A 14,018-nucleotide genomic window follows, 5' to 3' on the forward strand; every position below is an offset into this window, starting at 1 on the left:
AGGTGTATAGAGATTTACTTATAAGTTTTACTGCCATGTATGCACACTGGTCACTAATCACACGCCAATATTATAGGTATAACTGGCGATCTTCCAGATGGGCCTTTATAGGCCTCAGCCATGTAGCTATAGATGTTGGCTCCCAACAGCCATGTAGTTGAGTGTGGAAGTATATCTTTCTCCAATCTATCCTTGGATAACTACAGCCCTGCTGACAACTTGATTGCCTTCTCATAAGAGATCTTGAGCCAGAGGCACCCAGCTAAGCTTTCTGATCCATAGAAACTATAAGATCATAAATGCATATTGTTTTAAGCCACTAAAGTTTTGGAGTAATTTGTCATGCAGCATAGTTAACTAATACAGTAGCTCACTTACCTGTCAGAACAAAGTAATTTTTTTTTTTTGAGTCTGGGTCTCACTGTGTCACCCAGGCTGGAGTGTAGTGGCATGCTCATGACCACTGCAACCTTGACTTGCTGGGCTCGCAATCCTTTCACCTTCCACGTAGCTGAAACTACAGACATGTGCCACAATCCTGGCTAATTTTTGGATTTATGTTAGAGACAAGGTCTTGCCAAATTGCCCAGCTTGATTGCGGTTCAAACCCCTGGGCTCAGGCAATCCTTTCGCCTCTGCCTCCAAAAGTACAGGAGGGATTATAGGCATGAGCCACCATGCCTGGCTCAAAGTAATAATTTTTAAAGAAATACAACAAAATACAAGACTCAGTATTGTAACAAAAAATTACTAGACAATGAATAAGCAGAAAAATGTAATTTAATAACCAGGAGAAAAATCAGTGAATAGATGACAGACCTAGAAAGGATAGGAATGACGGGTGAAGCAAACAAAGATGTTAATATCCTCTCTGTGCTTAAGTCTGTAAAGGGAAACATGCATAGATGAAGGGAGAAGTAGATTTGAAAAAGAACAGAGGAAAAGATAGTACATGGGACATAGCAGTCGAATTTACCATACTAAGCCACAGAGATTTAAAAAAAAAAAAAAGACTGGGGGAAAAAATGAACTGATCCTCTGACTTGTGGGATAAAGCCAAGGGGTCTTACATATCTAAAATTTGAATCTAAGGAAAAAATTGGTGGTGGGAAAGTTTTGTTCAAAAAAATAAGGTACTGCTGAAAACTAGTGATAATAAGAAACTCTTATGGACAGCCATGTAAGAATGATCACAGACTTCTAGTTAAAAATAATGCAAGTACATAGACAATGGAATGGCATTTTTAATGCTGGAAGAAAACTGGCCATCAACTTAGAATTCTATATCTTCCCAAAAAAGGGGGGGAGGGTAAAATTAAAATTTGTTAGAAAAAATAAAAACTGAGGAAATTAATTATCTGCATCCCATTGGGGGAAAATGGATGAAGGATGAAGGGTCTGTGAAACTTCTTGGTACTTTCTTTGCAACTTCCTGAGAATACGTAATTATTTCCAAGTAAAAGCTAAAATAAAAAGCATTTCCACTGGGTCTAGGTGGTTTTACTGGTGAATTTAATCAAACATTTGCTTAAGAAATAATCACAATCCTACACAGTCTTTCAAAAAACAGGAGGAGATTTTCTAAATCATTTTATGAGGCCGGCATTACCTGATAGCAAAAGCAGACAAAGACATTACAAAAAAAGAAAACCACTACCAGTATTCTTTATGGTTATAGATTCAAACATAGAATGTTTTAGCAAGTTCAATCTAGCAATATATAAAAGTAATCATTACCAAGTTTGATATATTCCAGGGATGCTAGGTTAAAATCTACCTCAACAGAATAAAGAAGGGATAGAATATTAATCTCAATATCTGTGGAAAAAACATTTGACAAAATTTCACACTCATTTATAGTAAAAACTTCAGCAAAGGAGAAATAGAAAGGAATTTCCCCAACCTGATGAAGGGGATCTGTGGAAAGTCTACAGCTACCATCATACTTAATGGAGTGGCTGAATGTTTTCCCTCGGATCAGAAACAAGGCAAGGATACCCGCTCTTACAGCTTTTGTTCACCATTTTATTGGCACTCTTGCCCTGTGCCGTAAGGCCAAAAAACCCAAAAAAATAGAGAAGTAAAATTGTCATTATTTGCAGATGACAAAATCATTTACATAGAAAATTCAAAGGAAAGGAATCCACAAAAAAATCTTCTTGAGTTGAGCAGTGCTACAGCATACAAGGTCACTAAAAAAAAAACAACAAAAACCAACTTTTTTTTTTTTTTTTGAGTTGGAGTCTCTCCCTGTGAGTGCAGTGGCACAATCACAGCTCATGGCAGCCTTGATCTCTTGGGCTCAGGCAATCCTTCTACCTTCACCTCCCTGGTAGCTGGGACCTCAGGTGCATGCTAACATGCCCAGCTAATTTTTTTGTTTTTTTAATAGAGGTGAGATTTTGCTCTGTTATATAGACTAGTCTCCAACTCCTGGCCTCAAGCAGTCCTGCTGCCTTAGCCTCCCAAAATTCTGGGATTACAGATATGAGCCACTGTCCAGCTCATTTTTAAAAATATACTAGCATGAACAATTGGCAATTGAAATTCTTAGCAATAAGTTTAATGAAATGTGTGTGAAACTTGTACATTGAAAACCATATGTATATCTGACAAAAGCTTAACATCTAGGATCTACAAGCAACAAATATGTCGAAAAGAAAAACACAAATAGCCCCATTACAAAGTGGATAAACGATATAAATAGACACTTCTCCAAAGAAGACATACGAGCAGCCAACAGATACGTGAAAAAATGCTCAGCCTCACTAGTCATCAAAGAAATGCAAATTAAAACCACCCTGAGATACACCTAACTCCAGTCAGGATGGCCATCATCAGTAACTCAAAAAACAACAGATGCTGTACAGGATGTGGCGAAAAGGGAACACTTTTACACTATTGGTGGGAGTGTCAGCTAGTACATCCTCTGTGGTAAACAGTTTGACGATTCCTGAAAGATCTAAAAATCAGCCTTTCATACTACCCCACAATCCCCTGGAGGAATTCAAATCACTGTGTGAAAAAGATACCTACACGTGCATGCTTACTTCAGCATTATTCACAATAGCAAAAACATAGAGTCAACCATGCTGCCCACTGAAAGAGGGCTATAGTAAGAAAATGAGGTACATATACACAATGGAATGTTACACAGCCATAAAGGACAAAATTATGAACTTTGTAGCAAGGTGGATGGACTTAGAGTCGATAATACTGAGTGATCTGTCACGAAAACAAAGAACTGAGTACCACATGTTCTCACTCATAAGTGGAACTTGAACAATTATCATAATACTGTAAGAAAAGGATTGACAGTACTGGGAAACTGCCAGGGGAAGGGAGGGTATACCTCATTACCAAGGATACCTGCATAATGAACATATGTCTACCTAACCCTGAATTGTACCCTACATCTTTAAAATAAAAAAATAATAATAGTAAAACCATACAATATTACTGAGAGATATTAAAGAAGTAATAAATGGATAGAAATTTCATATTTATGGGTTGGGAGATTCAATATTGTTAATATCTTGCAGTTCTCCTTCAAATTGCTTTATAGATCCAATATAATCTCAAGAGTTCAGAACTTTTTGGATAGAAATTGATGAGATAATTTAAATACATATGGAAACTCAAAGGACCCTGAATCTAGGGGAAGAAAAATACAAATTTGGAAGACTTATATGTCCTGATTTCAACATTTGATTACAACAATGTGATCAAGACAGTATGATACTGACATAGATTTCAGTGCAGACAGTAGATCAATGGAATAGATGAGAGGGTTCAGTAGTAGGTCAGTTGATCTTCAACAGAGGTGCCTAGGTAATTCAATGAGGGCAGGATAGTCATCTCGAGAAAGAATTCTCGAACAGATAACCATATGAAAAAAAATAACCTCAACCTATACCTCATGGCATACATAAAAATTGAAATTGACTATAAACCTGAATGTAAAAGCTTAAAATACAAAACTTTTAGGTGAAAACGTGGGAGAAAATTTTCATGACCTTCAAGAATGCAAAAATATCTTATTTAGAATGTAAAAAAACGGATGAGCTATAAAAATAAATTGATAAACTGAGCATCCGAATTTAAAACTTCTTTGACGGACATTAAGAAAATGCAGAGACAAGCTACAGTTGAGGGAGAATGTATCCATGATACATTTATATGTCAGAAGACTTGCATTTAATAAGATAACAAACAACACAGTAAAAAATGGACGAAAGACTTGAAAAGATCTTTCTCCAGAGAAGATATAAATATAGCTTAAGCACATTGATGTTCAACATCACCAGTCATTAGGGAAATAGGAATTAAATTCATAATGGTATCCCACTCCATAGTCTTCAGAATGGCCACAATTTTAAAGACTGACAATATCAAGCAAGCATGGTAAGGATAGAGAGAAGCTGGATCTGACGTTGCTGAAAATATGAAATAAGTAGTTATTGATCTTGTGGGGATGAAGCACAAGAAAATGTGCAGTAAGCAACATGGTCTGTGTGATAGTAAATGGCTTGGTGGTGTTTAAGCATTGCATGGAAGTGGCAGGAGACGAAGCACAAGAACTGTGAGAGGTATAAGAATTTGTGGTGGATATTTCGGGCTGGTATGTATGGAGAAGTCTGGAGCTGACAAAGCCAGTGACAAGCTGTTGCCATATGGAGCAGTTGTGGCAGTGGAGTTAGCCAAGAGGTGACAGAATTGATATCTATTAGAACCAAGACTTGAATGACCAATAAAAGTACAATAGAAATACATATGTATTTCTTTTTGGGACATGTTTTTATTAATACTTTTGTGATTTAGTTAATTGGTATGTGATAGCTTAAGGATTCTCTTTAAACAAAATAATGAAACCAGTGGTTGCCAGGGATTGGGGAGGAGGAAGGTAGGTATGGTCTTTGTAGTGAAAGAAATGTTTTATATTTTGACTATATGTGAAGGTCCTGGTTGTGATATTCTGCTGTAGATTTATAAGGTGTTACCATTGGGAGAAACTGAGTAGAGAGTATATAGAATCTCTCTATATTACTTCTTACAGCTGCATGTGAATCTACAATTATCTCATAATAAGTTTAATTTTTTTGAAGTATATTGATCACATATGCCTATAACACATGTGTGTTAACAATCTTACTATAGCAGTGTGGAAGGAATTAATATAAATTTATAACTAAATATTTACTCTATAGCATTTACTTTTTTTGTAAATCCCAGCACTTGATTTAACTTAATTTTGATATTGTTTATCTTATGATTTCAGAGACATTCCATAAGTGGACCAATCTCGTCATCCAAACCCCTGACAGCCCTGTCAGATAAGAGGCCAAATTATGGGGAAATCCCTGTTCAAGGTACATCTAACATGTCACAGCATTTTACCATTTTTGTCAATTTTTGGATTGTTTTTGTTTTTTTTTGACAAACTAACTTGTTATTTTCTTTGCTCTTGACATTATTTCAACCTATCTAGTATAACTCTTTATCAGAAGTTTACTAATGCTATTAATCTGAATGCATCTTTCATGACCAGTCTCATTTTAATAGATAATAGAGACTGTACACCATGCTAGGCACTGTTTTCACAGTTCCTCATAGCACATGTATTGCTATCATCCCATTTTACAGATACCAAAAATGAGACTTCAAGAAGTTAAGTAACTCAGGTTAACGTAGTAAATGAACAGTAGCCCCAGGCAACCTGACTGCAGAGCCCATTCCTTGGAGCTCTGTGCTGTTATCATAAGGGGGAGCTGAAACTCCAGAAGATGAGGATCAGCAACTCTTTGGAACCCTTGGGAGGGACTTGCTGTTTTCAGCTCCTCATGGTAGAGCCAGCAATGGAACCCAACTCTCTTGCCTTTCAAGGTTGGAGCTGCTTCTCTTTCCTACTTCATGCCACTTTGTGTGTGGTGCTGAAGTGCACTGGAAAGGTAGGCTTGGTGCTGTGAAAGGGATCTCTCCATTTAGAGTAGTTTGGCGATGCTCCCAATTGTGTCCTCAGGTCTTAGTGGCTTCTCTTAGCTCATCCAGGCTAGTTGTCTTTGTGCACCAGGATTTCCCTCAGTTGTGGAGGTTAGACTGTGGGTAGGACTACAAGGTTTCAACAGGAATGGGTAAGAAATAAGTAGACCTCTGAGAAGTATTCATTTAAAGAACTCAGAGGACTGGCTTCATGGGCTCCACGTAGCAGCAGTGTCTGAAGAGTAGCAGCAGTATCTGAAGAGTTAACTTTGGTGATTAACTGGCCCTATACCTATCTGTCAGTCTTGAGTGTTCTGATAAGCTGGTTGTGTATCCATTTAGCAACAGTGGAGCACAAGATGGTGCTGCTGCTACCTACCTTGCTCAAAGACTTGCCTTCTACCTTGTTTCTTGTCTTCTGGTTCACCTATTGGTCATAATGTGAATTCTTTTCTCCCCTCAGAAAGTCCTCTTGCTAAGGGAACAAATAGAGGAAGGTTTAAAGCCTTCTTGAAATGAGTACTCTCTCTCTTTCTCTTTATATCCCACATTCCAGATGAATCCACAAAGAATTTACTTGTATGTATGACACAGAGATCATCAGCTTCACCCTGCCCTGGCTATTGAACTGTTTGATGCTTTCTTCATCTGCAAATTGATCGTGAATATCTAGCTCATCACTAGTGTTCAGAAGTTCTTCTCTCCCAAGCTTTTAATTTCTACAGTCACATTCACCAAAGCTGCAGTTGCTGAGATTGTCAGTGACTGTCATGTCACCAACCCAGCCAGCTCTCAGACCTAATCTGATGCAACCTGTCAATAGCATTTAGCCCTGATGAGCACTCCCTCTTGTGTTGTCTTCTCCTTCTAGGCTGCTTCTCCTCTGTTTCCTATACTGACTTTTTGCTTCTTCCTGACCTATAAATGGAGATGTAGCCTGGGTCTTTGTTCTTTGTCTATACTCACACTGTTTGTTATTGTACCCTTTCTCATGGTTTTAAGTACTATTTTTGTGCTGAGGACTGTCAGATTTACATTTCCAGCCTGTTCCTCTTCTCTGGACTCTAGGCTCCTATATCCCATTGCTTATTTGACATCTCTATTTTGATATTGGATATTCTCAGACTGAATATGTCCAGGACAAGATTCCCACATTTTCCAAACTTTTTATATATGCCTGACCCTTCTCAAGTTAATCTGCCTTCCCCATCTTAGGTAATAGCATTTTCACCCCCCCAGTAACCTTGGAGTCACCCTTAAGTCCCTTCTTCTTAGACTTCTTCAGTTGTTTAGGAAACCCCATTGCTATACTTTCAAAATATGTCCAGAATCAGAGCATTGCTCTTCCCTCTGCTGTTGCCTACCTGGTCTAAGCCACCATTATCTCTCAGCTGGATTCTGGCAAAAGATTCCTAGTCCCCCTCACAGGTTTTTCTTAACCCTATAGCTTGAAAAATATAAATTGAAACATGCTACTCTACTCAGAACCCTCCATGGTTCCCTGTTTCCTTCAGAGAAAGAGCTAGAGTTCTCTCGTTGGCCTCTCTGGCCTCTCAGTTGCCTCTCTGGCATCACCACTTTTTCTCTTGCTCACTCTGCCTTGCCACATGGGCTTCCTTACAGTCCCCAGGCACTCAGGCACACTCCTGACTTAAAAACCTTGCGCTGGCTCTTCCTCTGCTGAAACAGTCTGCCTGGGTGTCCAGGCAGCTGTCTTCTACTCTTCTTCAAAGCTTTGCTCAAATAGTACCTCCTCAGTGAGGCCCTGAACACCATATTTAAAAATGCAAACCATTCTCTCTCCCCGTAACACCCCTTTCCCTGTTTGCTCCCCTTGTCACTTGTCCCCTTTTAAAATGATTTTTATTGTCTTTCTCTAATTTTTCTAAATTGTAAAGCTCACGGGGTAGGATTTCTTTCTATTTTGTTCACTGAAGCATTCTTATCATCTGTAGAAGTATTGAGCACTTGATAAAAATTGTGAGATGAGTGAATAAAGTTAATGCTTGTAAAATGCATAGCACAAATTTTAGCCCATAGTAAATGTTTATTGTTCAGTTTTATTGCTATATATGTGATCTTTTACTTAGTAGCACAAGTGGCTAAGAATGATGACTGTTAATGGTCCCCAAGTAAAAGATTTTAAGCAACCAGTTGTCTGCAGGGTTTTGCTAGCAGATAGCTGTGAGATATTGTCTACACAAGTTGTGTCCTGGGTATCTTTAAAAAGCTATGTGCATTGAGGGCAGAGATGGAAACCAAAGGTTTAGGACTACCCTCACTCTGCTGCCTGTTAGATGTGCCCTAGTTCTGATGATAGAGTCAGGCTTTCAGTCTGTGCCAAGTGTAATCAGAGCCAGGAACCAGGCACTCTGCAGCTTCTGAGAGTACGTATAATGCTGTTCTGGTTATAGTGATATGGTTGTAGTTATATGTTATAAGTGATATGGCCTGTTTGCAGTGATATGGCTGTAAGCCTGGGAAAACCTAGTAGGAAAGATCCCCATCTGAGGGCAGTGTGGTGATCCTGGGGCTCCAGAGCACACCGTGTCCCCATGTCCCAGTTGACCTCTGAGGAGGGTGGGGGTGCTCTAATGAGAAATGCTCAGGGCCTTCTGAACCTCAAACCCAGCCTGAAGCCCACTCTCAGAGCATTTTCCACTCACCACTCCTGCTTTCTAGACTCATCTTGATTGACTCAGATTGGGGTGAGACCACCACAAATTTTGAGAAACCAACAGTGTCTCTCAAACTTACATGAGTCATTTCTTTTTTTTTCTTTTTTTTTTTTTAAGTTGTGGTCTTGCTCTGTCACCCAGGCATGATCACGGCTTATCATAGCTTTGACCTCCCAGGCACAGGTGATCCTTCTGCCTCAGTGCCTCACCCTCCCAAGTAGCTGGAACTACAGAGGTGCACCACCACGCCTGGCTAATTTTCTTTCCGTTTCTGTTCTTTTCCTTCTCCTTTCTCCTTTCCTTTCCTTTCTTTTATCCTTCCTTTCCCGTCCCTTCCCTTTTTCTTTCCCTTTCTTTCTCTTTCCCTTCCCTTTCCCTTTTTCTTTCCTTCCCCTTCCCTTCCCTTCTCTTTCCCTTCCCCTTTCCCTTTTCCTTCCCCCTTCTCCCTTCCCCTTCCCCTTTCCTTCACCTTTCCCTTTCCTTTCCCTTTTCCTTTCCTTCCCCTTTCCCCTTCCTTTCCCTTTTCCTTTCCTTTTCCTTTCACCTTCTCACTTCCCCCTTTCCTCTCCCCTCCCCAAGTGCCCTAAGTGACTTTTAGGAATAGGTGAATTTGGGAAATTAGGCACAGATTACCATCTAATTATTTCTGTTAATTTGGCTTTTATGGGTGGAAGATGGGTAGAGAAGGTCTGTGGGCCAAGGTTATTGAAAATGTAGACTAAAAATTCTGTTCCTGGCTCTCCTTATTTCATTGTCCAGTGATGTAGCGAATGATAGTGCCATGGGGCATGAGATGCATGCCATGAGTCTGCATTAATGCTGGTCTCATTCTCTGCTTCAATCTGTTGTCATGCCTTAATGGGACCTGTCTGAGATACTGCAAATACAGGAGCGAACACATTTGGGTAAATTTTTATCTGAGAAGTTGTTGATACTGTGATCTTTTATCTTAAACAATCATTAGAGAGGAACCATTTATTAAACGAAGAAAGACCAAATGAATTGTGGTCATAAAAAGACACTCTGAATTTTCAAACTGTGATGAGAGAGTAGGATTTCTGCGCTCTTTTTTTTTTTTTTTTTTTTTGAGTTGGAGTCTCACTCTGCTGCCCAGACTGGAGTGCAGTGGCTGCTCCTACCGTAGCCTCGCCTGCTGGGCTCCGCCGATCCTTCCGCCTCAGCCTTCCAAGTAGCTGGAACTACAGGCGCCTGCTACCACGCCCGGCTAATTTTTAATTTATTGTAGAGATGAGGTCTTGCCAAGTTGTCCAGGTGGGTCTCGAACCCGCGGTCTCAGGCAATCCACTCACCTCAGCCTCCCAAAGTGCTGGGATTACAGACTGAGCCACCGAGCCCGGCTTCTGCGCCCTTTTAAACTACTTTTCTTCCTTGATTGTGTTTTTTACCTTGGCATAAGTAAAAATCATAGTCTGTAATTTTCATTTTAAAAATTTCAGTGGTAGCCGGGCTTGGTTATAAATGTTTAGGGTCTGCTTATGAGTGAGAACGTATGGTACTCTGTTCTTTGTTTCTGTGATAGATCACTGAGTATTATGGACTTCAAGTCCATCCAAACTGCAGCAAAGTCCATATGTTTGTCCTTCTTTATGAGATCCAGAATGTTAAGCAAATGCCTCAGCTGGCTGGTATAAAGGTTGAGGAACTGGGATTGCCTCAAATCAATGTGGCACTATCACCATATCTTTAAGCTCATAATACTGAGATCGTAGGAAGATGGCTAGTCCAAGTGTAGTCATGTTCTGTAAGGAAATCCAGTGTTATTATCTTTCTAACTTGTATTGCTTAAGGCTAGAGATATAAAATTACTTTTTAAGCCAGGCTCGGTGGCTCAACCTGTAATCCTGCACCTTTGAGAGGCTGAGGTGAGTGGATTGCCTGAGCCCGCGGGTTCGAGACCCGCCTGGGCAACTTGGCGAGACCTCATCTCTACAATAAATCAAAAAATTATTAGCCGGGCGTGGTAGCACACTCCTATAGTTCCATTGCACTCCAGTCTGGCCGACAGAGTGAGACTCCAACTCAAAAAATAAATAAATAAAAATAAAATTACTTGGGCTCGGTGGCTCAGCCTGTAATCCCGTGCCTTTGGGAGGCTGAGATGAGTGGATTGCCTGAGCCTGTGGGTTCGAGACCCGCCTGGGCAACTTGGTGAGACCTTATCTCTACTATAAATCAAAAAATCAGCCGGGCGTGGTAGTGCATGCCTGTAATTCCGGCTACTTGGAAGATTGAGGCGGAAGGATCGCCGGAGCCCAGCAGGTTGAGGCTGTGGTGGCTGGAAGCGGCCCCTGCACTCCAGTCTGGGCGACAGAGTGAGACTCCAACTCAAAAATAAAATAAAATAAAATAACTTTTTAAAAAGTGAGTATTTTGAAAAAATCGGTTTGTGATAAGGGTACATACCATAGATGTATACTATGTTAAGAGGTTTTGCCAGAAAGCCAAACCTTTGTTACAAGTTATCATTTCTTTTAAGTTAAAAAAAAAAAAAAAGAAAAGAAAAGGAGCTGTTAAAAAAGCTTCACAGAATTTTTTTTTTTTTTACTCTAAAGGTTGAATTTAATCATATTCTGCCTCAGCTCTAGTACTAGTCCTAGTCATGAAATTCCTAGGATAAATTGAGATAAAACTCCAACCCTCCTGTACTTTACAGTCTGATGGATATCTATTCACATCTAAGGAGTTTTTTCCTCTTCCTTGTGGTTGTTGGTACTTTTGTCTGGGTAAAAATCAGAGTATCTAGACTCTTATTTTGTTCCCAACATATGATGAAAAATTTCAAACATACAGAAAAGTTGAAAGAAATTGAAAGAGAATATTCACGTATTTAGCTATCTAGGTTCTGCAGCATTCTACTATATTTGTATTATCACAAAGTAAGTTGTGATTGATACACTTCAGCATGCATATCAATATTTGTTTAAGGTGTTCTTCTTCTTTCTTTAAACTCTTTTGAAATAAGTTTAGACTTACAAAAAAGTTTAGTGTTCTATTAAACCCTTCACCCAGTTTCCCTTAAGGGAACATCCTACATAACCTTAAAATACTTGTCAAAAGTAAGAAATTAGTATCAGTAAGATATTATTACAGAATTTACTTGGATTTCAACAGTTTTCCCATTACTGTCATTTTTCTATTTCAGAATCAAATCCAAGATCCTACTTTCCATTTAGTTTTCTTATTCTCTGCTAGTCTGCAGCTGTTCCTCACTCTTTCCCTGTCTTTCATGCTCCAGTCTCAATACTTTTGAAGAATACTGATCTGTTGTTTTGTAGAATGTCTCTCAGTATGGGCTTGTCTGATATTTTTTCCTGATTAGGTTGAGGTTACATGTTAATGGGGAAGAATACCACAGAGGTGATATGTCCTTCTCAGGGCATTATATCAAGGATATATGAGGGTATTATATCAGGGATATATGAGGTCAGTGTGTCTGGGGTTAGGGATATATGAGGTCAGTGTTACTGGCAATGTCACATTAACCTTGATAATTTGGGTAGGTGGTTGTTTGCTAGGAATTGTTTGCTGTCTCTCACTGCTTTTAGCATCTATCTATGCATTTTACCTGCAACAGTTATTACTGTGATGTTTCAGTGGTGGTTTTCTCTGTCCTCAATCCATCTGTAAGGAATTGTTTATATGTATTACTATATTAATACCATTTATTTACATTAGTGTAGATACATAGACATTTATTCTTTTTTTTGAGTTGGAGTCTCACTCTGTCGCCCAGACTAGAATGCTGTGGCCGCTCCCAGCTGCCGCAGCCTCGACCTGCTGGGCTCCGGCGATCCTTCCGCCTCAGCCTTCCAGTAGCTGGAACTACAGGCATGCGCTACCACGCCCGGCTAATTTTTTGATTTATTGTAGAGAGGTCTCGCCAAGTTGCCCAGGTGGGTCTCAAACCCGTGGGCTCAGGCAATCCACTCACCTCAGCCTACCAAAGCGCGGGATTACAGGCTGAGCCACCGAGCCCGGCGATATTTATTCTTTGGGTTATGATCTACTACTGTTTTTTAAATTTTGTTGTTAAGTTATTCCAGCATTGGCTGTTTGAAGATCTTTTATGTTGATTCCTTGCTCCTTCAGTATACTGTCTCCCAACCCACAAAGCACTTTCCTACTTTGTGGTACCACAAGATGCTCCAGTTTCATCTTATTTTTTTTCCTGTACCAACTCTAGAATCAGCCACTTCTCTGGTTATTTTTATTAAAGACTAGTATTTAGAAGCCAAGACCTGGGTGCTAGATGTGCTCGTTGCTGCTGCAGTTTCACTGCCTTTAGTTCTGCTCTGGATAGAACTATGCAAATTGTGTATGGATGTATGCCAACCCATGTATACACACACATCTGTCTCTCTCTTCTCTAATCCAATGTGTCAGACTACCTATCAAAAACTATGGATTTATACTCTGATTCCTCTGATCCCAAGCCATCACCAAAGGGTTAGTTCTATTCTTTTTCCTTTCCTTATTTTTCCCCCAGAATGTCTCACAAAATAACCAAATAGACCTCTGTAAAGACAGAAGGTAAAATGATGCTAGTTCTGTGAATTCTCTCTCCTCATGCAATTCTGTAAACTGCCACCAACAGACAGAAAGGAGCTCGATTGGGAGACCTTTTCCTTATTTACAACTACTTTCTCCTGGTGGTGAGATACCTGACTCTCATTATATACAATATGTTTACTTATTTGTTCAATCTTCAGTAGTTTCAGAATAGCTGACTACACCTCTGTGAGAAACAAATTTACTAGCAAGAGTACAGTGCTTATGTACAGTTTTTTTTCTTTCTATCTTTAAACTTATAGTGTCCAGTCAAAACACTTTTTCCCCCAAAGTTACTTAGGTCTGCTTCTTTTTACCACACTGTCTTCAGTATGTTATGTCATGCTTTTGTAATGCAGTTAGATTAATTTGTCACAGTCTGCATTTCATTTTTCTTCCCCCAATTCCAGATGATTTTTTTTTGAAAATTTACATACAGTAAAATTCACTCTAAAAAAAATTCAGTTTTGTGAGGTTTAAAAAATGCATAGTCATTTTATTCATCATCACAGTTTCACAGTTCTCTGCACAGCAGTTTCATCACCCCCCAAAGTTTCCTCATGCTGTCCCTTTCTAACCCATGCCCCATTCCCTAACAGCCACGGATATGTTTAAGTCTGGTTTTGCTCATTTAGCAGCATGTGTTTACTTTGCTGCTATTGGGGAGAGTGTTTTATAAATAAGTGTCAGATCTAATTGGTTGTATTGTTCAAATGTAGGTTTTCTACATTCTTTTTTTTTTTTTTTTGAGTTGGAGTCTCACTCTGTCGCCCAGACTGGAGTGCAGAGGGC

The 14,018-nt window shown here is 39.5% G+C and overlaps 1 protein-coding gene across 3 annotated transcripts in view; it reads left to right on the forward strand.

The window, feature by feature from the left end:
- SPECC1L (sperm antigen with calponin homology and coiled-coil domains 1 like) overlaps positions 1 to 14,018 on the forward strand; it is a 128,805-nt gene that overhangs the window by 52,809 nt on the left and 61,978 nt on the right. For all 3 annotated transcript variants that reach the window (XM_008069096.2, XM_008069097.2, XM_021718089.1), the window contains one exon: positions 5,279 to 5,369. In XM_008069096.2, the coding sequence (XP_008067287.1) occupies positions 5,279 to 5,369 (91 nt within the window). The remainder of the gene's footprint in view (positions 1 to 5,278; positions 5,370 to 14,018) is intronic.

This window comes from Carlito syrichta, unplaced genomic scaffold (assembly GCF_000164805.1).
Source record: "Carlito syrichta isolate Samal-C Ts95f unplaced genomic scaffold, Tarsius_syrichta-2.0.1 Scaffold311810, whole genome shotgun sequence".
In the NCBI taxonomy this organism is placed as follows: Eukaryota; Metazoa; Chordata; class Mammalia; order Primates; family Tarsiidae; genus Carlito; species Carlito syrichta.